General features: G+C 39.1%; 1 protein-coding gene across 12 annotated transcripts in view; it reads left to right on the plus strand.

The window, feature by feature from the left end:
* The first annotated feature begins 4404 nt into the window (after positions 1 to 4404).
* The window catches only part of LOC127440859 (gastrula zinc finger protein XlCGF49.1-like), a 61090-nt gene continuing 38761 nt past the window's right edge, over positions 4405 to 26733 (plus strand). For 2 of the 12 annotated variants that reach the window (XR_007897210.1, XR_007897208.1), the window contains exons 1-2: positions 4405 to 4719; positions 21341 to 25833. Coding sequence is in view for 5 of the 12 variants with exons in the window: in XM_051697873.1 (XP_051553833.1) it covers positions 17922 to 18027; positions 18638 to 19366; positions 19486 to 19559 (909 nt within the window). In the remaining 7 variants the exon portion in view is untranslated. Of the gene's footprint in view, positions 4720 to 4861; positions 5007 to 17863; positions 18028 to 18637; positions 19367 to 19485; positions 21234 to 21340 lie in introns of those variants that run through there. The other 10 variants (XR_007897213.1, XM_051697868.1, XM_051697876.1 and 7 more) reach the window with 9 other exon arrangements.

Genomic DNA, 26733 nt, shown 5'->3' on the forward strand with positions numbered 1-26733 from the left:
GCCATACCTCCCGCCACCACCCCTGGAAAATCATCTTCCTTTCTTAACGCGGCTGCTAATGGTTCCAGGGCAAGACAGAACAATAATGGGGAAAGAGGGCAACCCTCTGATCATTCATCACTGACCACAGGATATTGATGAAACGCCTAATGTTATCAGAAGAGCTGCGGCCTCAAATAAACCCCACATGGTCTATATGTATAAGAGATGTCATAACTTTACTTAATTGGTTAGCCAAAATTTTTGACAATATTTTTACGTCTAGCTGGATCAGGGAAATTGGACGGCAACTCTTGCACTCGCTTGGATCTTTGTCTTTATAAGAATCAGACTGATCCAGGCAAGCTAATTCTGTAGCATAAGATCTAAAAAAATTCAGCAGCAAAGCCATCTGGCCCCAGAGCCTTGCCTGTAGGCAAGGCCTTAATTACCTCGCCAAGCTCCTCCAAGGTTATCTCAGAATCAAAATAATTTTTTGCTCATTTGTCAGTTTAGGAAGATCTCATGGTTCCACAAAGTTTCTAATATCTTCATCAGTAAATGAAGACGTGGAACTATAGAGATCAAGATAGAATACTTTAAAAGCATTATTAATATCAATGGCCGAGGTAAAAATTTCACCACCAGCAGATTTCACTGAGGGAATGGTAGAAAAAGACTCTCTCTGCTTTATATATCTAGCCAAAAGCTTCCCTGCTTTGTCCCCTGACTCAAAGTATGACTGTTTTGCCCTGAGTAGCCAAAACTCCACCTTCCATGACAAAATAGTATTATATATGTATTTCAATCGGGTCAATTCTCTGAGACCATCAGACGACATTCGGCGCTTCAGCTCTGCCTCTGCACTTTTAATATTCCCTTCCAACTCCACGAGTTCTCGTGCTTTGGATTTTTTGATGAATGAGGCATACTGTGTGATCCAACCCCTAAGAACCACCTTAAGTGCCTCCCAAGGCAAGTCCACAGAGGATACTGAGGACCAGCCTTTAACATTAGTTGGAATTCAAGATTTTGCAAAAGGGATACATTAAAGCGCAAACTTTATGATTTATTTTTCTCCGTATGTGGCAACATCTCTAAACTCACCAGGGCATGATCTGAGATGTTTGTTTCCAATTGAGCAGTCAACAACAGATGAATTGAGGGACTTAGATCTAAAAAAAAAAATCTATTCTAGAATAAATCTTATGGACTGATGAAAAGTCTCCTCCCAATATTATATCACGAGGGGTGCCAACGACTTGCAACATCCCTTCAAGATCTATAAAAAAGCCCTGATCATCAGCGTTAGGTGCGTAAATATTAGCCAAAATTAACCTTTGCCCCTGAATTTCTGTTAAAACAATAATGACTCTTCCTAATTTATCTTTACTCTGTTTGAGACATTTGAATTGTAGATGTTTACAATGTAATTGTAATGACAATGTAATGACTCCCCTGCTCTTACATGAGCCAGCACTAAAGAAAACATGCCCACCTTGTATCTTCCCAGATTTTTCAGCTTCCTGCTGGGAAAGATGCGTTTCTTGAAGAAACACTATATCATATTTCTTACGTTTAAGAAAATAAATAACCTTCATTCTTTTTATGGGGTGCCCCAACCCATTCACATTCCACGTGGAGAGAGACAATCCACTCATATTAACATTTGCCATTTTGAAATATTAGAAAAAATAGATTGTGTGTCAAAAACAAAATAATAAACCTCAAACCTCCCCCCGAACCAACCAAACAGAAAAAAGAAAAACGTGCGCATTATCCCCGCGCATGACAACGCCAACCGGCGTCCATCCCTCTAAACTCAAACGGTCCATGTACGCCTACGAGAGCCCCTTTCAACTTTGCCGTCGGTTTGCTCAAGTCCGGTGTTTCTATACAAATTTTGTGAGACAGAATTACATCAATAAAATCAATAAAACAAACTCCAACCAATAGGCAGAATAAACACAAAGAATGTGTAGATTCATCCACATAACTGTCCCGAAGGTGTGTTCCTCCACAAAACAAGCTTCAGCCGCTAGTGAAACCAGCAAAAAATGTATTAAAAAAAGCTGTTCAGTTTCCTCAGGCAGTCAAACGAATGTTCGGTTGTTACATGAGTGCAGCAGATGACCTAATCACTCTAATGTCCTGCAAAAAATACTCCACAAAACAAACTCCAGCCAATAGGAGGCACAAAGAATGTGCAGATTCATCCACAAAACTGTCCTGAATGAGTGTTACTACACAAAACAAACTCCAACCGCTAGGCGGAACCAGCACAAAAAGAAACAAAAAAGGTGCCCAGCTTCCTCGGAAGGTCAAGTGAATGTTCAGTGAGTCAGGCCCACTCGGCTGCAACTTGAGAATCACACAATGACTTACTCATTCCATTGACTTCATGAAGGACAATAATTGTTGGGGACATGTAAATACTTTGCGGCCATCCTTAGCATCTATTCTCAATTTTGCCGGGAACATCAGTGCAAAAGCGACCTTCCGTTGATGTAAGAGTTTCTTGCATTCGCAATGTCTGGGAACAAGAAAATGTTGTGGTTCTTCCAAGAAAGCCTTCCTTTACTCCTCACCTTGCGTAACACAAGATCTTTATTGGATAATCTCAGAAATTTGGCCACAATTGATCGGGGCCTGTCTCCCTCAGCGGATCGCCGAGCCGGAACCCTGTGAGCTCGCTCGATTTCCAGCTTATGGCTGTTATGTTGAGCAGACTCAGAAAGAGCCCATCCAGAAATTCCACCATATATAACCCTCTGCTCGCTCAGGAATTCCAACAATTCGGACATTGTTCCGTCGGTTACGATTCTCCATATATTTCCAACCCAAATGTATTCCAAGTCTGCCTTGGTTGCCAGCGATTTAGCAGCTAATTCCCTCTCCGATGACTCCAGTTAATCGATCCATTTCTCAGCATCCGCTACTCTTGTAATCTCCTCAGTGAATTTCATCTTTATGGCAGCGATCGATTGACATATTACAGCAAGATCCTCCAAGTCCGCAATGACCTTCGCCAGCATTGCCGACACGTTCATCAATTGTCGCCGAATTTCCTTCACCTCACTGGCAAAATTGACTCCCTGGCTTTCAGCCTGCTGCTTGGGGGCTTCAGCTTGAGCACGTAAGTGTCTTTTAATGTCTCCAGAACCCGAGGATTTTGAATTCTTTGACAAATTGTCTTCCTAGAACAGTTAAGAATCTGGGTGTATCGAATCTCACCGGTTTATGACACAAAAAGTATTAAAACTAGCAAAGTGCGCAGAGCTCGCTGTTCACATGTCCAAACCTTGCATGGCACCACGCGACTCCACATTAAATCACTGTTGAGTAAATGTGTTATCTAATTTGATTCTTACCTTTTTTCCTGTTGTTTTGACTCCTCCGGGACAAGAACTTTAATGTAACCAAGCATTCGTATCGGGTTTGTCAAACACTTGTAAATAATAAAATAAGAAACGGATGTTTGAACAGAACTTCTTCCGTATTTATTTGATGCAGCACATTGCAACTCTCACCTGAACTGCCCGCCTACGGCAAGCCCCGAGTGAAACACACACACACACACACACACACACACAGACTCACACACACATGCACACACACACTCAAACACACACTCACAGACACACTCACACACACACATGTTGGTTTAGCTATCCTTATGAGGACCCTCCATAGACATAATGATTTTTATACTGTACAAACTATAGATTCTATACCCTAACCCTAACCCTAAACCTAACCCTCAGAGAAACATTTTTGCATTTTTACATTTTCAAAAAAATCATCATATAATATGCCATTTCCCTTGTGAGGACCGCTGGCTGGTCCTCACAACGTAGGTGATCTCAGGTTTTACTATCCACAAGGATAGTAAAACCTGTACACACAGACACTCACAGACACTCACACAAACACACTCACACACACTCTCTTACACACACACACACACACACACACACACACACACACACACACACACACACACACAAACACACACACCATGTTTTTATAGCATTTTATGGATTTTATACAGATCTAATGATAATTTCTATCCCCTAACCCTACCCCTAAACCTAACCCTCACAGAAACCTTTTTTGCATTTTTACATTTTCAAAAAAGCATAGTTTAGTATGTTTAATAAGCCACAAGGTAGGTTTTCACAGGTTTTACTACACACACAAACACACACACGCGTTTGTTTAGCTATCCTTATGAGGACCCTCCATAGACATATATGATCTTTTGAAGAGTATCTATTACTGCCTGAGTGGCACCACAAAGTGTGTTTTTCTATTAATAGCCTATATTAACATGAATGAATTTCAGTAGTGCTTGCTTTATTGGACTACTGTTGCCCAGAACCCCTCGCGCTGCGGAACAGGAAGTGCTTTTTCTGCTCTTTTTAATGGCGGCTTGTAGACAAAAGACATCTGACGCTTTATGGCGCGATGTGTCTTAATACCGGATGCTTCACTCACACAAGTATTTTACCGTCATTGGACTTAGTAGAAGTGTGTGAGTTTGAATTCAGGACATGAATATTCATGGCAAACGTGACGAAGAGCCGTTTCAAACAAGCAGGGATAATAACTCCAGTTGTTAAAATAGACATTTGCGTCATAAACGTATTGTAAAGATGGAGGTTATTAAAGTGGAGATTGTGGACATGGGCGATCCAGAAACATGCGGAGTGAAAAATGAAGATACTGAAGAACAAAGAGGTTGGTTTCCATTCTTCATTCATAAAGTCATTCAATACAAGTTCAGCTCAATCGACAGCATTTGAGGCATTGATTGTGGCAATATTGATTACCACCTAAATAAATCTCGACTCTCCTTCCTTTTCTTTATATATATAAAAAGCAAAAATCTGGGTTACAACAAAGTCTCTTGAGGCAAGTCAGGCCACTCTGTGGCCATCTCTGGAAAAACCCCGGGCAGCTATTTCTAGTCATGAAAGTGCAGCTCCTATCTACTTGAATGGAGAAAGACCAACATCTCCAAAACGGTGGGTCAATATTACGATCAAAGATCATATTTCAAATCAGCAGTAAAATCTGACAACACTGGTATCACAAATGGTGCTTCTTTACCTCAGATTACGCAAAAAAAAAAAAAAGAAAAAAAAAAAGAAAATTCCCAGCTTTTATAGCTAATGTGCATGCGCGTTCTCGAGTTGAATGACAGGCGGTGTCTGTATCTAAAAGGTGATTGGCTCTTTTACGTGTAAGGCGGAACTTCCTTTTCTACATCCGTTGACCGTTGTGCAGTCCAATTTTTCCCATTCATTTTAAAAGTGACCCAGTGAGACACTTACAATGGAAGTCAATGGGGTCAATCTGTAAACATTAAAATACTCACTGTTTCAAAAGTATAGACACAAGACATAAACAATATGTGTGTTAACATGATTTTACTGTGATTAAATCATTTACTAACCACATCTGTGTAAAGTTATAGACAATTTTCCAATTTCGTTGCCATGACGATGACATAACACCATAAAACGACCATAAAAACAGCATTATTGCTCAAATAATGAGTTTTAACAGAATAATTAATGTACATTCTATTATGAAATTATAAGACATTCAGCAGATGTCTTCAAGACGTTTATGATTCAGACTGTGTGTAAATCTGATCTTTTTAAGATGTTTAGCAGATGTTAATTTGAATGCAACACTTTCCGGATGATACACTCTTAAACACATTTCATGACGCACGTGTGCTATAAGAGTTCTACATTCTTACAGTTAAATTAAACTTGACATTTGTAATCGTGGTTAAGAATGAAACCGTATAATCACGTCATACCTATAGCGGTATTCCTGCTTTATTTGCAGAAATTAATCAAATGAGCTATTTAATGAACACTAAAATGATATGCCATTATGACGTGACAGCAGGCCCGGTTGTACAGGGGTGCTTACGAACCTTAGAGCACCCTCAATTGCAGACCAGGGCAAACTACTGCCCGCGGGTCAATTTATCATGACCGTTTTTTATTAGATCTTTCATTTATCTGGCTTTGGGACTTATCGCGCATCCACTATCCACTATATCTGCTTTTAATATGCTCAGAGTTGCCAGATAATAGGTGCAACACCCCAATCAGAGATTTATACTTGCACAAATTGGAAATATTTCGCCTTATGTCATACTGCGCTCTTTCTCCTCTTCGGGCAAAAAACCTTAAATAGCTCAAAGAAAAGTGTGATGCATCGTGAGGCTCCATGTGCTGTTTAGTGCCAAGTCTGCGAGCAAACCTTTTCAGTGATGAACTTTAAAATCCCAATACATCTTCACATCATTCGCACACGGAGGGGACACACGAGCAAAACCAAGTGAGAGAGGAATATATTTATTCTTTGTTATTTGTCAAAGTCCCTCACACCTGTATGTGAATGTGACTCTGGCAGTAATCATTTATCGGTGTCATGCAGCCTGTTTTATTCAGTGGTGTGCTGAATGGGGTGCCAAACAAACCATTGACGAGACCCACATAATGACCCATGAGTGTGTAAAAGGGTTGATGTTTTCAGAATAAAACAAGTCAACGGTAAAATAAGCTTTTCGAATCTATAATTTCGGAATATTTCATTTTACTATTAAACCAGACTCCTGATGTACAGTGTTAAATTGAATACTAAATTATCACTGCATTGAAGTATGGTAAAATAAACAATTAATAATTTTGTTCAGACTTTATTCATTTTTATTAACACATGATAGAAAAGTAGCTGCAGTACATCAAGCAATTACAGAATGGTCCCATCAGTCTGTATACACTTCAGAAAATCGTGCATCATTCATTGAGTGCATGAGTGCACTTCTGGGTTTAAAAGATACAGCTATGTAGAACTTTTCATCTTCTCTCTTCCATTTTCTACTTAACGGCTGATATGGCCCCTGTACCAAAATAATCGCACACACCTGCTCAATTGAATATGTAAGACTAATACTGTAAATTAGCAAGCAGATTTCCTTGAATCCCAGCAAACATACAAAAATCCCTGCAGTCAAAACTTCTAAACATGTATGATTGTGCAAATCAGTATGTCCTAATCTGCAGCATTTTGCTCTCATTTCCAGTGACAGATCATGTGCGGAAAAAAACGAAAGCAATAAATGTTTTGTACATTTACATTTATTCATTTGGCAGATGCTTAAATCCAAAGCAACTTACAAAAGAGGAAAACATAAGCGAATCATCTTAAGGTGACAGTGGTACAAAAAGTGCCATATTACAAAGTTTCACTAGCATCAGAATAGTATTCAAAACAGATTAAAGTGCAACAAGGATTTTTATTTATTTTTTTTTTTTTAATGACTGGTTAAGTGCTACATAAACTGTTATTTACGTTGTTTTAGTAGCATTTAAACATGATTTAATATGCAACTCCACTTTATACAGAGCACCCCCACTATTTTCAGAAGGACCCTCAGTGATTTTGATCTGGAACCCGGTCTGAGGTGTACGATTGTCAGGGACATCTCCTAGCAACCACATTTGTAAACGATCCTGAAATATTAGTATTTGTTCTACAAGTGTACAGTTATCAGAGGACAGTATAATTTAACGTATTTTGAACACTGGTCTCTGCACATATTTGCTAAACGAGTTTTATTTTCATGTAATATTGAAACTTTGACTCATTGATGGATATTATTTAATAAAAGTGAATGTTTATTAGGGCTGAATTGATTAATTGACGTTATCGACAATGTAGACAATAAAAAATTGTCTACAAAAATGTTCGTTGTCGAATAGTTATTTGATCTCATTTAACGTAACATGAGATCACATTAAACTGTAATGATGGTGCGTGGAGAGCAGCACTACAGTTCACGCCTGACTGAGGAGAGGAAGAACACACAGCTCACAGATGCACTCTAAACTTTCCAAACAGCTTAATGAGATATTGATCGCAAAGTATGTGGAATTATACAAAATAAGTAAATACAGAAGCACTCTTATTGTGAAATGAAGTGGAGCTGCAGTTCCGCTTGAGCAAAACTTGCCTATCAGAGTGTCTTTAAAGGAAACACCCCGGCGTTATAGATTTAATTCATCCTTTATTAAAGTTCAAATATTAAGGAAGCAGGTCATGTAAATAAGTACAAACTCCAAAACTGGCTTTTCTCTGTGCAGTCAACGCCTCTTCTACGAGTCGCATGAAGTGACCCAATCTAAGGGGGAGAGATTGAAACTCGTCCCGGCTGATGCACACTCTGGCGCGGGGACGTTCGTCTCTCGCATGCGTGGCTTATGGCATATTGAATAGGGCTGAAACGATTAGTCGATTTTATCGACAACATCGACAGTAAAAAAAAAATTCCGACAGAATTTTCGTTGTCGAATAGTCGTTTGATCTAATTTAATGTAACAGATCATTTGAAACACTTATGATACACAAGAGCAGCACAGCCGCTCACGCCTGAATGAAGAGAGGAAGAAAACACAGCTCACAGTCCAGATGCAAAGGTGATGTAGATCGCAAAGTATGAGGGGAATTATAATGCAAAAATACAAAATAAGTAAATATAGAAGCTGTGTCATCCTGACGTGAAATAAAGCGGAACCTTACCTGCCGTTCCACTTGAGCGAAATTTAAACACCCCGGCATTATATCTTAAATGCATCCTTTATTAAAATTAAAATAAAAAGTGGTTGCGTAAATAAGCACAAAATCTGAAACTGGCATTTCTTTGTGCTGCTTAAAAATTCACAAGTCATGTGAAAAATGGCAAGAGAGGGTTTCAAACTAGGTATCCCCCCATTATATATTCGGTGATCAATGTAAAATGTAAATGTTTCATGCTTGCAACCCCATTAAACGTAATAAAAATTCAGGGGTATTTTTTTTCTTGTAATTCAATGAATGTTATTTAGAGGTATTTTTAAAAGATGATTTTGTCCTCTTTATTGTTAGTAAGCACGTTTAATACAACCTTTTAAGTGGTGGCACAAGCTGAATAGTCGGTTAAGAGCTAATGATTAATCGTACCAATAATCGCCTGAATAGTCGAATAACCATTCTAATAATCATTAGATTAATTAATTGATTATCAAAATAATCATTGGTTGCAGCCCTAATATTGAATATTGAATGTTGCGGTGTGTAATCATGAAGGAAATCGGTTGCGACATATTGAATCATAATATTTGTGTTGCGGTGTGTATTTTGTCATGAAGAAAATTGGTGATATGCATTTCTATTAAAAAGAGTTTTTTTTTTGTTGTTTTTTTTTTTTGGTGAGTTGAAGATGGATCGAACAAGACAGGGTAGTCTTCGCCCATAATCTAGTGCAACAAAATATGTTTTTGATTTGTTGTTGTTTTGTTGTTTTGGCTTTTTTTTCCCAATATAAATATCTAAAACTCCTTCAAAACAATGTACATTTACTTTAGCAGATATACTGCAGAAGACAAATTTGTTATCTGAGAATGTTGAATATAATATTAAATATTTAAATATTTTAAAATATCTAAAAATCCTTATAACAAGATACATTTACTTGAAAAGCAACACAAGGTATTTAGACTTGCTTTCAGAGCATGAAATTCTCTGAATGATACTGAACAAATACAAAATCCGATGTGAACAAATACATAGCACTACTGAGTCATGTAACTTTTGGCACAGTTTTCTCAATCATTCTTGATTTTTTTCACAAGTGCATCAATGCAGATTTTCTCACAAATGGGCTGTGCAATGTCCTCTTTCAAAATAGTAGATGGCGCAGTGCTGCTACATACGCAAAAACAATTATGCCGTAAAAATCGTCACAATAATAATAATATGATAAGCTAGTTTAGTTTAAGGGGATTTGAACTGAATTGTCTTTTATTTTAATAATTTTATTTATTTATTTTATACATAATGTGCATCTGTCATCCTAGCGGCACACTGGGAAAAGTCTTGCCGCTCCCACTGGCCAATCCGACCATGTCTGCGCTAGTGGTCGACTGATATATCGCCGTTGCCGATAATTAAAAAAAAGTCAGAATATCGGCCAATTTATCGGTCTCTGCGATATATCAGTCGACCACTAGTACAGACAGATTTTCCCCTTTGGCCAGTTTGTTTCTTGAGGGCACTGCGAATCGACTGGTTGCATGTGAATCAACTGAGACATGTAAACGGCCAGTCACGGTTCATTTTCTTGTCACGTACCATTGTGTTACTACAGTAATAGACCGGTGTGCAACACAGTCTCATTTAAATGTTCCGCATATCAGAGCCGCGGCAGACACGTTTGAGCTCATAATGTTAAAGTGCTCGCCTGTTTCATTCTTTCTCTCTCTCCTCAACAGTGCAATGTAACTTTTAACTGTCTTGTCTAATGATGAAAATGCAAATATCAATAAAACTAATATCATATACTGTCTGCAAATATGCGCATATCTCGTTTAAATAGATGTAATAAACCAACCTCACAACTTCAGCATAATGTGGAGCGCTCATTTATCTTCCTCTAAAGCACATATTTTAACAGTCTCTCCTCAACAGTTCCCTGTCACTTTTCTAATTTCTTCTATTATATACCGTTTGCAAATATGCAGATATCCCGTTTAAACAGATGTAATTCATTTTCTTCCAGTTGAGCGCTCAACTAATATCTTCCTCTGAAGCGTGTATTCCATCAGCCAGAATCAAAACTTCAGGGTCAAGATCAAAAGTTCCTCTGATTCACAAATCATGGCGACAATCCAAGCAGGCAATCCAGGCTGTTTAAACTGAAAGGTGATTGATGCTCACGCTGGATCTGCACGAGCGCGTGAGTGCAACCAAAGTCTTTCTAGCAAGTCAGTCCACTGTCGGCCATGTTTGGAATGCTCTCGGGAGACTATTTCCAGTCATGAAAGTGCAGCTCCTATCTACTTGAAAGGAAAAAGACCAAAATCTCCAAAACGGTTGGTCAAGATTATGATCAAAGATCATATTTCAAATCAGCAGTAAAATCTTACAACACTGGTATCACAAATGGTGCTTCTTTACCTCAGATTTTATGTTTATGTTATTTACTATATTAAATTGTGTTATATATCGGCATTGTATCGGCCCATTGGCCATCCTGCTCTCTGGATATCGGCATCGGCCATTAAAACACCCATATCGATCGACAACTAGTCTGTACTGGTGATTGAAACTGCCAGTTTAGGACCTGTTTGGGGTCCGCATCCACCCATTAACAATTATCTTTGCCACTAGATCTCTTAAGGGTTCGATGTTTGTTCCAAATACAGCTCCAAAGTTTGCCAGAAGCAGTCAAACATTACTTCTTGTCCGTCACTCATATATCTTAGCCTCTCCACCCCCAGCACATTAGTCAGCTCTGCTAGCCATATATACATTTTCGGTACCTCAGATTTTTTCCAGAATAAAAATATAACCTTTTTGGCAATAATTAGACAGTAATGTACCTTATAAAGCGTTGCGTTGGTTGAGGTAGTCTACTCACAGAATCAGATATACCAAATAATATCAGTAAAACCTCCGGCTTTATTTACGCAACCTCCGGTTTTCCTTCAGCTGATAAACACGTCAAACATCTTGGAGAGATCTGTGGGTAGATACTATGCAATTTCACTGAGGAGTAATGTAATCTGTGTATAATTTTAAACTGGATTAAACAGTGCCTAGCATTTATAGAACAGTTGTGTACGTGCCCCAGCGCCCATTTCCACTGTTCATCTGTAATGACACTACCCACATCTCTTTCCCATACTTCCTTTATAATAACAAAGGAACATGCTCTGAATCTCTGTAATGCACTGTATATAAGGGATATAAAATGCTCTGTATGTGGGGGAAGCATAAGAATCTTATCAAGGGGTGAGTATTCTGTGATATTGAGAGTTGGATATTTATTTTACGCATATAATCTTATATTTGAAGGTACTTAAAGTGGGTCCTAGGAAGCTTAAATTTCATTACCAAATCATAAAAAAAATGTTTTTTATATAAAGATCTTTAAGATTCCTAGATTTTCCCAAATTTTTAAAAGTATCGATGACAGAAGGGGGAAAGTCTGGGTTTCCACTAATAGGCATCAGAAAAAAGGAGAATGCAGTTTCAAATGTCTGCATAATTGCTCCCAGATACGGATTAATGAATGTATAATGACATTTTCACCATAGTCCGATTTTTTTTTTCAAAACAGGACGCTAAAAAAATCATCTCAAGTGCATACGAGCATTTTTTTTTTTTCCATATCTAAGCAGTTTGGGACAGCTGTGGTACCATTCAAATAAAAGGCCAACATGTGCATATTTTCTGCCCAATAACAGAAGATAAAATGGGGATGGCTAAAACGTTCTGTTTTAGGTTTACATAATTCCTATGTTGTTTTTTGTTCCAAAGAAAGGTGCCTATCGTAGAATCAAGCTGCCCAAAAAAAGGATTTAGGAATAAATACAGGAATATAAGTAGCTGCACAAGACATTTTTATAGCATTTATTCTACCAACTATGGAGAGTGGCAATGTTTGTCAATAATTAATATTTGACTGTATTTTTATTTTTATTTTTTTCCTTTTTCTCCCCAATTTGGAATGCCCAATTCCCAATATGCTCTAGATCTTCGTGGTGGCATAGTGACTCGCCTCAATCCAGGTGGCGGAGGACGAATCTCAGTTGCCTCTGCGTCTGAGACCGTCAACCCGTGCATCATATCACGTGGCTTGTTGAGCACGTTACAGCAGAGACATAGCGCACGTGGAGGCTTCAAGCCATCCACCACGGCATCCACACACAACTCGCCACGCGCCCCACCGAGAGCGAACCACATTATAGCAACCACGAGGAGATTACCCCATGTGACTCTACCCTCCCTAGCAACCGGGCCAATTTAGTTGCTTAGTAGACCTGGCTGGAGTCACTCAGCATGCCCTGGGATTCGAACTCGCAAACTCCAAGGGTGGTTGTCAGCGTCTTTACTCACTGAGCTACCTAGGTCCCCTGACTGTATTTTTGAAATAAAAGGAGGGAAATTGGCCTTAAAAAGATCCTTACATTTTCTATTTATCTGAATACCCAGATAACAAAACTTATCGGAGGACACCATAAATGGTAGCCCTTCTAAAACCTTCGGGTCTCGAAGTCTAATAGGCATAAGTATGCTTTTCATCCAGTTTATTCTGTATCCAGAAAAGGTGCCAAAAGTGTCAACCAAATCTAGAATGCGAGGAATACTGATTTCAGGTTTTTGAAAGTACAACAGAATATCATCCGCATAAAGAGCAATTCTATTGCATGTTTTGTCTATATCGTTGCCACATATCACAGTGTCTTCCCAAATAGTCTCAGCAATGGGCTTAAAGGACAGCCCTGCCACGTACCTCTACAGAATGGACATTTTTCAGACAGGTTTTGATTTGTAAGAAGACATGCCATGGGTTCGTTATACAGTATTTTAATCCATGGCAGAAAGTGTTTTCCAAAATCCATCTTTTTAAGTACAGCGAAGAGATCATTCCATTCAGCCTGATCAAAAGCCTTCTTAGCATCCAAGGAGGTGATGACCAGGTCATCATCTGGAAAGCAGGAAGAGTGCATAATATTAAGTAAACGTCACACATTATAAAAATTCAGCCGTAAAGCCATCAGGACCAGGGTACTAATCGCATGTTTAATTTCCTCTACTTACAAATCCATATTCAGAGACTCCAGGTCCTTCTGATCCAATTGGGGTAAATTGCATTTCTGTAAGAATGCATCCATGGGCCCTGAGTCCGCAGTAGTTCTGGACATATATAAAAACGTATACAACTAATAAAATCTATTATTAATGTCTTCCGGATTGAATAAGAGACTTATATTTCTATCTTTAATACTATGTATTGTCCGGTCATTATCTAGCTTACGTAGCTGTCTCGGTAACTGTTTGTGAGGCTTCTAACAGTTAAAATGTTTTGCTGTTTTAAGCTCAAAAATAATTTACTTATATTAGAAGAGTTAATTTTATTGTATTTATAATTTATGGCCAATATTTGTTTATATGTATCCATAGAAGGGTGTGAGGCATTTTCTTTGTCCAACAATTGAATCTGTTTTTCTAAATCACGCATCTCTTTCCTCTTTATTTTTATGTGCTTCAAATGAAATGATGTGGCCCCTCAGATATGCCTTAAGAGTATCTCATAGTAGATTTGAGGAGGTTTCAGGATCATTCATCTAAAAAAATTATTTGGGTCTCAAGATTAGTGCAAAATACTGGGTCATTGAGAAGTATAGATTTAAATCTCCAACAATTTCGTCTTACTGCTGAGTTACATTTTAAATTTAGTGAGAAAGTAAGAGGAGCGTGGTCATAAATGATAATATTATGATACTTCACTTGTACATATGGTTGTAATTTAGCATCCACAAGAAAGTAATCGATCTGACTGTATGTATTATGCACTGGAGAATAAAATAAGAAGTTCCTCCCCGTTGGATTGATAACCCTCCATAGATCGAACACAATAGAATTTGACACAAAATCCTTTAATATTTCTGCTGATTTAAGCATCTTTGTTTTGGGTGGGGAGGATTTATCTAAAACAGGGTACAAAACAAAATTCAGATCCCCACCCAAAATCACATTACCCTGGGGTTTTGTCTCAGGTATGAGAGGAATAACATGTCTGTAAAATTTAGGGTTGTCAAAATAAGGGCCATAGATATTAACCAAAGTCACTGGGGTGGAATGAATTTCACATGTTACTATTGTAAATCTGCCATTTGTATCTGCAATCATGCCCTTATGTTTAAAGAGTATGCCCTTTTTAATGAGTATTGCAAATCCTCTTGCTTTAGCTGAGAAAGTAGAGTGAAAGGTTTGACCGATCCATGTGTTTCTCAATCTAACATGGGCTGTATTTTTCAGAAGGGTTTCTTGGAGGAGTATAATATCTACTGAAAGTGATTTTAGATGTGAGAATACTTTAGCACGCTGGACCAGGTGATTTAACCCTTTCACATTTCACAAGGCGGAAATAATTCCCTGTTGGCTACTAGGAGCTAAGGTATCAGTGCTAGTAACCATCAAAAATTTCCACTACAGTCATCCCACATCTCAGTGCCAGACAACCGAAATCAGAAGCAGAGCGAGCCTACCCTCCATTCCCTCCCTCCCCAACAAGTGCCCCATGTCTAGTCGCTAATGTTGCAAACACGCACACATGTGCGACACGACCAGAATAAAAACAACTTCCTTAAGGGCTACTATAAAGCAGTACAGCGCTCTAGAACTTACAAAATGTGATTAACAGTGAGCCCCTGCAATCCTGTTTGGCAACATTGGCAGTCACAATCTTAGTAATTTTTAAAATCAGACAGCAATCCTTAGACCAGTGTTTCCCAACCACTATGCCACGGCACACTAGATTGTCAGGTGTGCCGTGGAAAATTATAAAATTCCACAAAATAAATAAATGCATGAAAAAAAAATTATTTCAGGGATCCAAACTCTTCACCTTTCGGAGAAATTCGCCGTTTTGAAACCATAATCGATCACTTTTGTGAAGAGCAATCATTAATGTGCAAAAGTGACTGATATTTATACGGGTTAAGGGTCTTTCACATGACTCGCTTCAGCGCTGCAGAATACATTGAAGTCTATGAAGTGATGTCACTTTACACCAAAGTGTTTTCCACACACACGTTTTTGCTTCACTCTTTGAGAGTACTAAGCAACAAGAAATATTTAAAAACTGTCCAAATGTGTGAAGAGACATTGAATGTCTCATAATTTCTTTTAATTAAATATTACCTTATTGTTTATGAATATCAGAGACCCCAGTTATTGAACTAATTTAAATTCACCAAGAAAACGCTTAGACCTAAACATAAACGAGTCCTTTTATTTCTTTCTGCTATCAAAGCAACTGCGAGCTTTTTTCTCTCTTCCAAATACATGTTTTCAATGTTTATTGTGCACACCTCCCGCATTTTTACATGGCAAACTAGTAAAATCGCCCCTCTGTGACGCTTTCTGCAACTCTTGTCATGTGGAGGGCAATGCGGCGCTTGACGCTGGCGTTGTACGGAGCATTGACGCCTCGACTCAACTCATGTGAAATGCACTTTACAATGACGAAAGAACATTATTGAAACACAAAATTATTATTATTTGTCTATTATTGTGGTCTTTTCTGATAAAAGCCATGCTCAGCAGTTTAAATAGGCTACTGTAGGAAAATAATACTGTAGGTCTGCTTTGTGTGTATAATTCTTATACTGAAGTCGGTTTATTTGTAGCCATGCAAGTTTTAATAAAGGAGAAGGTAAGGACGTTATTGAAACTCACTATTATTAGACTATTGTTGTTGTCTTTTTGGTTGAAAAATAATGCTCAGACTGAAGGAAGACTATAGATCTGCTTTGCTCTTTTTATGCTTAAACACTATAAAGTCTCTTGGTTGATTTCGGTCATGAACAACTCAAAATGATTCACTGACTCGCTCATAGCACATAAGATGCTCATTTGTTGCCACCTAGTGACATTTCCAGAAGGGGTCACTGAACTAATCAGTTAATAAAATTGAACAAATTTGTGAAACAGAAGCAATCCTCACCAAAACACTCTTTATTTTGCAGCTAATTCTGCACAATTATAAACTTGAATAAACTTGAATCACTAAAATAGCTGGAATTGGTGCTTTTAGCTTATTCTTAAAAAAACAAATTCCCAGAAACAATGTTCGTGGACCAGTGATTGTCTTACCTTTTTCGCCCCTCATGAGTTTGCATCCCTGTAATTTGTTGTGGCATTGCAAGAACAAATCTGCAAATTAGAAGAGAAGCAAATTTGTTGTTTTTTCATAACCCATTTAGCGCTCTTGCCACCTGTGACCTCACAGAGCGTAGCCTACCTATGTGATTTGTTTTTTGGTTTTTTTTGCATAGCCGAATTTCAAACATTACAAGTAAACACGCTACTAAGACGGACAGAAAACAAGGATAAGTTCTTGAAAAGGAAAAAATATTGACGATGGTTAGCCTATGTGGGATAGTGGTGTGCCGTAGAAGTTTTTAGTAGTAAAAAGTTTGACGTGGCAGAAAAAAAGGTTGGGAAACACTGCCTTAGATTAATAAATTAAGTCTGCATGAATTTCTTCAAAATTAAACTGTTTTTAGAGGTCGACCAAAAGTGATGACCAAAATAAAAGAAAACTTCCTTAAGGGCAACTATAAAGCAGTACAGTGCTCTAGAACTTACAAAACGTGATTAACAGTGAGCCCCTGCAAGGCTATTTTGCAACACTGGCAGACGAAAGACTAATCTTAGTCATTTTTATTCACATCTTGATCAGACAGCAGTCCTTAGACTAATAATTTAAGTCTGCATGAACTTCTCCAAAATTTAGCACAGATCCATAAAATCAAAAACAAAAGGATTAGCTGGTGTTGATAGTTCTCTTAGCCACATATAACCAGGCTACATTAATTGTCGGCCAACCAACCCAAAGTGTTTGCCTATAAGCAGTTAGCCAGCTATCTGAGAGTGAAAGTTCAAACCTCTGTAATAATATGTTGCTTGATGTATTTCATGGCTTCCTCAGGATCTGTCATGGTCCAACTGTGGCTCACTCTAAATCGACCCGGGTATGAAATCCCATATTTGACTCCCTAGCGATCACCGAGGAGACACTTGACCCCATCAAATGCAACTCGACGTTTAGTCTCAGCAGCTGAATAATCATGGAATATGTGTAGCCTCTGTTCACCAATAAGATGCCCTAATTACGAGCGCGCTGAAGAATTTCCTCATGAATATGAAAGTAGTGGATGTGGCCTCAGAGGTTTACCTTCCTCTGGTCTTCTCTGTAGCGATCTGTGCACTCAGTCCAATAGAGGAGTTTGCTCCATGTTTACAGATTCTGTAACAACTTGGCTTCACCTCTGCCTGTAAGGTGGTCACCAGGTCTGAATTATATGAAGTGGATTCTTCCAGATCTCGAAGAGTGGAGCTATGAGCATCTGTCGTTGTCCGTATCTCTGTTCGCATCTCTCCCTGCAAGGCGAGCATTTTGCTTCTCAGGTCAGTAGACATTCGAGTTAACTCAGTACTTAGCGTAGCACATATTTCAGCTTTATGGGAAATCATTTACACATGTAAAGCTGCTATGGCAGTGAGGATTGGGTTTGTTGTTGCAGCCGAGGCCTCTGGCACTAACATCGCCATGTTGTTCATCTGCGATGTCCTCCACCAGGTCTTTCTATCCTTTCAGTGTCCCTTTGTCATTCACTTTCTTGGTCTTGTTTGAAGTCATTTTGCTCATAAATTTGTCCGCTGTACATTTCGTTATGTGATACGGAGTAATAAATTCTTTCTTCAGAATTATCGCTCTGATTGCAGGAGCTTAGAAAAATATGTGTTCTCCATCGCTCGAGTGTCCCCCGAACAAAAATTTCTTAGTGTTTCCAAACTTTTGAAGGGTGGTGTAGTTAAATTACACAGGGACTGCTGAAGAGTAAAATCTAAATGGTCACAGCTTTGTATACAAGTCATGTACCATATTTGATTGAATTAAAGATCATTTAAAAATTTGAGTTATGTTGCTTTTTACTATTAAATGTGGCTCACTTTTATATCCATTTTACCTTTGTCCTTCTTGAATTTAATTTGTACAATTTTATGTTCATTTTAGACCTGAAGGATGTGAAGAATGAAAGTCAAGAACCAAATGAAGTGGAGGAGGAACATCAGGAACCTTGTAATTCCACAACTGGAGAAATCTCTTTGAGTTGCTCACAGACTGGAAAGGTCATCTCTCAGATAAAAAGAGTAGTCAAAAAGCCTTTTTGCTGCCCTCAATGTGAAAAGAGTTTCACATGCAAAGACCACCTTATGGATCACTTCAGAATTCACAGTGGAGAAAGGCCTTATGTGTGTCCTCAGTGTGGCAAGAGTTTCATTCAAAAAGGAAGCCTCAGGATCCACATGCGAATTCACACTGGCGAGAGGCCTTTCACTTGCCTTCAGTGTGGAAAGAGCTTCTCGTATAAGGAAATCCTAAAGGATCACATGCGGATTCACACAGGAGAAAGGCCTTTCAAGTGTGGTCAATGTGGAAAGAGTTTCAAACAAAAGGGACACCTGAAGATTCACATGCGAACTCACACTGGAGAGAGGCCTTACACATGCCTTCAGTGTGACAAGAGTTTCACGCATCAAGGAAATCTATTAAGTCATATGAAAATACATTCTGGAGAGAAACCACACCAGTGTTCTCTGTGTGGCAAGAGGTTCTTTGAGGCAACATATCTCAAAAAACACCTGAAAATACATACAATTGAGAGGCCCCACATGTGTTCTGTTTGTGGCAAAGTTTATTTAAGGCTCAGAAGTTTAGAAGCACACAAGAAAACACATAATGGTAAACCGTAGTGTTCATTTTGTGAAAAGACATGATGCCATGTCTAATTAATGATCTAAAGTGTGCTTTAGACATAAGCAAGCAAATATTTAATTCCTACAATGTTTACTTTTCACTAGAAATGGATTCAGAAGGCAGCAAATCTGGATCATCGAATTTCACACTTGAGTCTTCTTTTAAAGGACCAAACTGAGACCCCCTTAAGTGGACCGGAAAGTAAACGGAGCAAAAAAGGACACAGTTATCTTGCATTTCTTGCATTGACACTGTCCGAGGCCTTGAAAGTGGACACTGTGTTGTTTTTAGAGGTCGACCAAAAGTGAGGACCAAAATAAAAGAAAACTTCCTTAGGGGCAACTATAAAGCAGTACAGTGCTCTAGAACTTACAAAACGTGATTAACAGTGAGCCCCTGCAAGGCTATTTTGCAACACTGGCAGACGAAAGACTAATCTCAGTCATTTTTATTCACATCTTGATCAGACAGCAGTCCTTAGACTAATAATTTAAGTCTGCATGAACTTCTCCAAAATTTAACACGGATCCATAAAATCAAAAACAAAAGGATTAGCTGGTGTTGATAGTTCTCTTAGCCACATAAAACCGGGCAACATTAATTGTCGGCCAACCAGCCCAAAGTGTTTGCATATAAGCAGTTAGCCAGCTATCTGAGAGTGAAAGTTCAAGCCTCTTTAATAATATGTTGCTTGACCTATTTCATGGCTTCCTCAGGATCTGTCATGGTCCAACTGTGGCTCACTCTAAATCGACCCAGGTATGACATCCCGTATTTGACTCCCTTGCGATCACTGAGGAGACACTTGACCCCATCAAATGAAACTCGACTTTTAGACTCTGCAGATGAATAATCATGGAATATGTGTAGCCTCTGTTCACCATGAAGGAGTACGCCCTTATTACGAGCGTGCTAAAGAATTTCCTCGTGGATATGAAAGTAGTGGACCTGGCCACAGAGGTTTACCTTCCTCCGGTCTTCTCTGTAGCAATCTGTGCACTCAGTCCAATAGAGGAGTTTTCTCCATGTTAACAGATCCTGTAACAACTTAGCTATGAACTCTCTAGGATTACTTCTTTCTGTTCCTTCAGCCAGTCCTATAATCCTTAGATTACACTGTCTGGAGTAACTCTCCAAGTGTCATGTTTCACCGCTAGGGTCTCAACCTCAGCGCCTAATCGCTTCACCTCTGCCTGTAAGGTGGTCAGCAGGTCTTATTATATGAAGCGGATTCTTCCAGATCTCGAAGAGTGGAGCTATGAGCATCTGTCGTTGTCCGTTGGCTCGATATCTCTGTTCGCATCTCTCCCTGCATGGTGAGCATTTCGCTTCTCGGGTCAGTAGACATTCGAGTTAACTCAGTACTTAGCGTAGCACATATTTCAGCTTAATGGGATAGTCATTACACATATAAAGCTGCCATGGCATTGAGGATTGGGTTCGTTGTTGCAGCCGAGGCCTCTGGCACTTACGCATCACCATGTTGTTCATGGGCGATGTCCTCTACCAGGCTTTTCTTTCAGTGTCCCTTTGTCAGTCGCTTTCTTGGTCTTGTTTGAAGTCATTTTGCTTATTAATTTGTCCGCTGTCAATTTCGTTATGTGATAGAGTAATAAATTGTCTTTTGTCAAAATTAGCGCTCGGATTGCAGGAGCTTAAAAAAAAATATGTTCTCCACTGCTCGAGAGCACCCCCCCCACCCCCAGAACAAAAATTTCTTGGTGTTTCCAAACTTTTGAAGGGTAGTGTAGTTAAATTATACAGGGACTGCTAAAGAGTCAAATCTAAATGGTCACAACTTTGTATACAGTCATGTACCATATTTGATTGAATTAAAGATCATTTAAAAATTGATTGAGTCCTGTTGATATTTACTATTAAATGAGACTCACTTTTATATCTTTTTTTAACTTTGTCCCTCTTGAATTTAATTTGTACAATTTTATATGTTCATTTTAGACCTGAAGGAAGTGAAGAAGGAAAGTCAAGAACCAAATGAAGTGGAGGAGGAACATCAGGAACCTCATAATTCCACAACTGGAGAAATCTCTTTGAGTTGCTCACAGACTGGAAAGGTCATCTCTCAGATAAAAAGAGTAGTCAGAAAGCCTTTTTGCTGCCCTCAATGTGAAAAGAGTTTCACATGCAAAGACCACCTTATGGATCACTTCAGAATTTACAGTGGAGAAAGGCCTTACGTGTGTCCTCCAATGTGACGAGTTTCACGCATCAAGGAAATCTATTAAGTCATATGAAAATACATTCTGGAGAGAAACCACACCAGTGTTCTCAGTGTGGCAAGAGGTTCTTTGAGGCAACATATCTCAAACACCTGAAAATACATACAGTTGAGAGGCCCCATATGTGTTCTCTTTGTGGCAATGGTTATTTAAGTCTCAGAAGTTTAGAAGCACACCAAAAAACACATACTGGTAAACTGTAGTGTACATATTGCGAAAAGAAAAAGACATGACGCCATGTCTAATTAATGATCTAAAGTGTGCTTTAGACATAAGCAAGCAAATATTTAATTCCTACAATGTTTACTTTTCACTAGAAATGGATTCAGAAGGTAGCAAAGCTGGATCATCAAATTTCACACTTGAGTCTTCTTTTAAAGGACCAAACTGAGACCCCCTTAAGTGGACCGTTAAGTAAACCGAGTGAAAAAGGACACTGTTATCTTGCATTGACACTGTCCGAGCCCATGAATGTGGACACTGTTGTTTTTAGAGGTTGACCAAAAGTAGGGTTTGCCGATACGATAACTAAAACCCAAAGTAAACTTCGGTCCGACGTGAACGCAATGCGTCTGCGCACCGCACACGTGATGCATATTTCGTCATTCGCAGAGTGCTCGAAGTAAATGTGCTGCCCAATTTTTCTAACCGCGCTCACTCTGAAAGCACAGAATGCGCATGCACCTGGAATTATTTACAGTAATTTGTGGGTTCACAAGGTAGCAACACTCATCGCTGAGCCTGTGCTGTCACAAAGAAGCACTTAAAGAAGACGTAATTGCCGTTAAACATCAGCGGCCTGAAGGTAGAAACAACAATAGGGGATGTGCATGTCAAGAGCACATGTGTGAGGAGGTCAGGAGATACCTGGATTTGTATACCTCGAGTCTGAAGGACTATAAAGGACTATCTTTATAGGTATAAACTCCTGAAGAGAAATAGGACAATGTCCCATAGCAGTCGTAGCACGTGTGCCAACCACATATGTATGCGTGCACAGAAGGACTGGGTGATAAAAACGCTATTAATATTTCGAGAAAAAAATATATTTTTGATATCAATGATAAGCTTTTGAATAATTTCGATATTTGGCCTATGTTCTACATCTAGGCGATCAGGTACGGGTCGCTAAAAACACAAGCAGTTTGGTAAAGTAATACACACAGCAAACTGAATCACAGTCATGAAATCAGCCAGTTAGGAAGTGTTGGCAGGCTAGCAGCTCTACATAGCCCTGCTGTCATGAAAACCCGCAATGAGGCTCGGTAGCCGCTAGGTAGCTATCTGGCTAATGTGATGTTGTGTACCGAACAAGACACTATTGACAAAGCAATACAGCTTTTGACTGAACACAACAACAACTCTGATGTCAACACTATAGCATTGGGGATTTTCTCCCCAATTTGGCATGCCCAATTCCCAATGCACTCCAAGTCCTCATGGTGGCATAGTGATTCGCCTCAATACAGGTGGCAGAGGACGAATCTCAGTTGCCTCCACGTCTGAGACAGTCAATCCGCGCATCTTATCACGTGGCTTGAGCGCGTTACCGCGGAGACCTAGTGCATGTGGAGGCTCACACTATTCTCCGCGGCATCCACGCACAAATCACCACACGCCCCACCGAGAGCGAGAACCACATTATAGCAACCATGAGGAGGTTAACCCAACGTAACTCTACCCACCCTAGCAACCGGGCCAATTGGTTGCTTAGGAAGCCTGACTGGAGTCACTCAGCACACCCTGGTTTCGAACTTGCGGCTCCAGGTGTGGTAGTCAGCGTCTTTTAACTGCTGAGGTACCCAGGCCCCCTAGTTGAACATTTTTGTAATGATCCATAGCGCTGTCACAGGCAATAAAGTGTTTCTTCTTCTTGAGATGTTTATTGGCGGTTGGCAATCCTGTTTATTGTGCATTATCGGCACCTACTGAGCCGGAGTGCGGATGTCACAAGGAAGTCTTTCAGTAGAGTCAAACATCAGCTGAAGATGATGAAATGGGTGAAATTTCATTAAAAAGAGGTTACGCATCTTATGTAGGATTATATCCTAAATGGAGTATACTTTAAAGGTAGCTTACCCTATGGAGTTTAATTGGAAATGAACAAATCATGTTTAATTCATTCTTGAAGTCTAACAAACAAGTGGATTCCATTTCCTCCCCCATTAATGGAGTGAAGTACAGGTGCATCTCAATAAATTAGAATGTCGTGGAAAAGTTCATTTATTTCAGTAATTCAACTCATTGTGAAACTCGTGTATTAAATAAATTCAATGCACACAGACTGAAGTAGTTTAAGTCTTTGGTTCTTTTAATTGTGATGATTTTGGCTCACATTTAACAAAAACCCACCAATTCACTATCTCAACAAATTAGAATATGGTGACATGCCAATCAGCTAATCAACTCAAAACACCTGCAAAGGTTTCCTGAGCCTTCAAAATGGTCTCTCAGTTTGGTTCACTAGGCTACACAATCATGGGGAAGACTGCTGATCTGACAGTTGTCCAGAAGACAATCATTGACACCCTTCACAAGGAGGGTAAGCCACAAACATTCATTGCCAAAGAAGCTGGCTGTTCACAGAGTGCTGTATCCAAGCATGTTAACAAAGTTGAGTGGAAGGAAAAAGTGTGGAAGAAAAAGATGCACAACCAACCGAGCGAACCGCAGCCTTATGAGGATTGTCAACTAAAATCGATTCAAGAATTTGGGTGAACTTCACGAGGAATGGACTGAGGCTGGGGTCAAGGCATCAAGAGCCACCACACACAGACGTGTCAAGGAATTTGGCTACAGTTGTCTTATTCCTCTTGTTAAGCCACTCCTGAACCACAGACAACGTCAGAGGCGTCTTACCTGGGCTAAGGAGAAGAAGAACTGGACTGTTGCCCAGTGGTCCAAAGTCCTCTTTTCAGATGAGAGCAAGTTTTGTATTTCATTTGGAAACCAAGGTCCTAGAGTCTGGAGGAAGGGTGGAGAAGCTCATAGCCCAAGTTGCTTGAAGTCCAGTGTTAAGTTTCCACAGTCTGTAATGATTTGGGGTGCAATGTCATTGCTGGTGTTGATCCATTGTGTTTTTTGAAAACCAAAGTCACTGCACCCGTTTACCAAGAAATTTTGGAGCACTTCATGCTTCCTTCTGCTGACCAGCTTTTTAAAGATGCTGATTTCATTTTCCAGCAGGATCTGGCACCTGCCCACACTGCCAAAAGCACCAAAAGTTGGTTAAATGACCATGGTGTTGCTGTGCTTGACTGGCCAGCAAACTCACCAGACCTGAACCCCATAGAGAATCTATGGGGTATTGTCAAGAGGAAAATGAGAAACAAGAGACCAAAAAATACAGATGAGCTGAAACCTGGGCTTCCATACCACCTCAGCAGTGCCACAAACTGATCACCTCCATGCCACGCCGAATTGAGGCAGTAACTAAAGCAAAAGGAGCCCCTACCAAGTATTGAGTACATATACAGTAAATGAACATACTTTCCAGAAGGCCAACAATTCACTAAAAATGTTTTTTTTTTTTTTTTTTTTTTTTTATTGGTCTTATGATGTATTCTAATTTGTTGAGATGGTGAATTGGTGTGTTTTTGTTAAATGTGAGCCAAAATCATCACAATTAAAAGAACCAAAGACTTAAACTACTTCAGTCTGTGTGCATTGAATTTATTTAATACACGAGTTTCACAATTTGAGTTGAATTACTGAAATAAATGAACTTTTCCACGACATTCTAATTTATTGAGATTCACCTGTATATATTATGATAAATATCAATATTGAATGATATGAAAAAAATATTGTGATAATAGTTTTGGCCATATTGCCCAGCCCTAGCAAACAGTCAAATGAAGTATACTTTTTAAAGTCTAGCATTCGATGGTACGCAGATGCTTAGCTTTCGCATCAAAAAGTAGTTTGCTTTAGGCAGTGACGCTTCCTGCTGGCCACGCCATTCACCATGCTCATTATAACAGTTTGTATTTAACTCAGAATAATGTGTATTATCAGACATTACATATTTAACATTAATAATAAAACAGCAAGGAGCAGCAAATGTTTAGTTAGAATTGCCCTCTTAAACTCCACTCCCACTTTTCTCGAGTATGCGTGTTACAGAGCACCAATTGAATCATCAGCAGTACTTGTAAGAGGAGCGCTGTGAACTTGACAACAACAAAACAAGCTCTTGGACAAAACAACAAAGTAAGCTTTTATACAACAGTTTTCATAAAATGCTTTCTCTTGTAAAAGAGATATATTTTCCCCAGGTGAACCAAAAGTCACTGTACGCACTGTAAAGACTCCTATGAAGTCGTATGTGAGATGAATTTGTCTTCCATAAACAGGCCTAGTTTCATTTAATTAGCGTTCCTACTTTTTGTTTCCCATTCGTCCAAGACTGGTTCCACGTGGAAGGTGTATAGCTGTTTTATTATAATAAAAAACACTGCATTTTTTTCTCGACGCGGAGAAACGGAGCATCTGAAACGTCATATGGTTTACAATGAAAATGTGCGAACAGACTATTGTGAACAGAGGTGGTTTAAATATATTAAGACCGGAAATACAACCGTGGGAAACGTACTTCATCTGCTGCTTGTTGGTGGTTTAAGACGCGCGTGTTGATAACGGCAGTATGGAAAGCCAAGAGGGTCAGAATTCATGTGTTTTGTATCGCCGTATTCTAAACGCCGTACACAGTCACGCGTTAAGTTAACGCGCGTTATTTTAGCGCCTCACTTAACTTAATTAGCGCATTTATTTGCTCATGTACACAACTCCTCTATCGCGTTTGAGGTATGTGATGCAAAAACTAAATATTCAAGTGTGTGAATCAGATTAGAAGACCGGAACTAGCTGTTGTATAAATATTTTTTTACTGACAAAAAATTGTTAATCTAAAATGTGTGCATGTAGTAAAATGAAAATTAATTCATTTTATTAAACTCAAAAATATGACTTAACATGACTGAATCAGCCTCAATACATTGTTACACCAACAGAAAAATTTTTATGGGTTAATTAATAAAGAGCAAGCAAACATTGCAGGTTACCACTATTTACAGTGTATGTAATACACTGACAACTTACCCTAATCGTCTT

This window comes from Myxocyprinus asiaticus, chromosome 5, assembly GCF_019703515.2.
Source record: "Myxocyprinus asiaticus isolate MX2 ecotype Aquarium Trade chromosome 5, UBuf_Myxa_2, whole genome shotgun sequence".
Taxonomy (NCBI): domain Eukaryota; kingdom Metazoa; phylum Chordata; class Actinopteri; order Cypriniformes; family Catostomidae; genus Myxocyprinus; species Myxocyprinus asiaticus.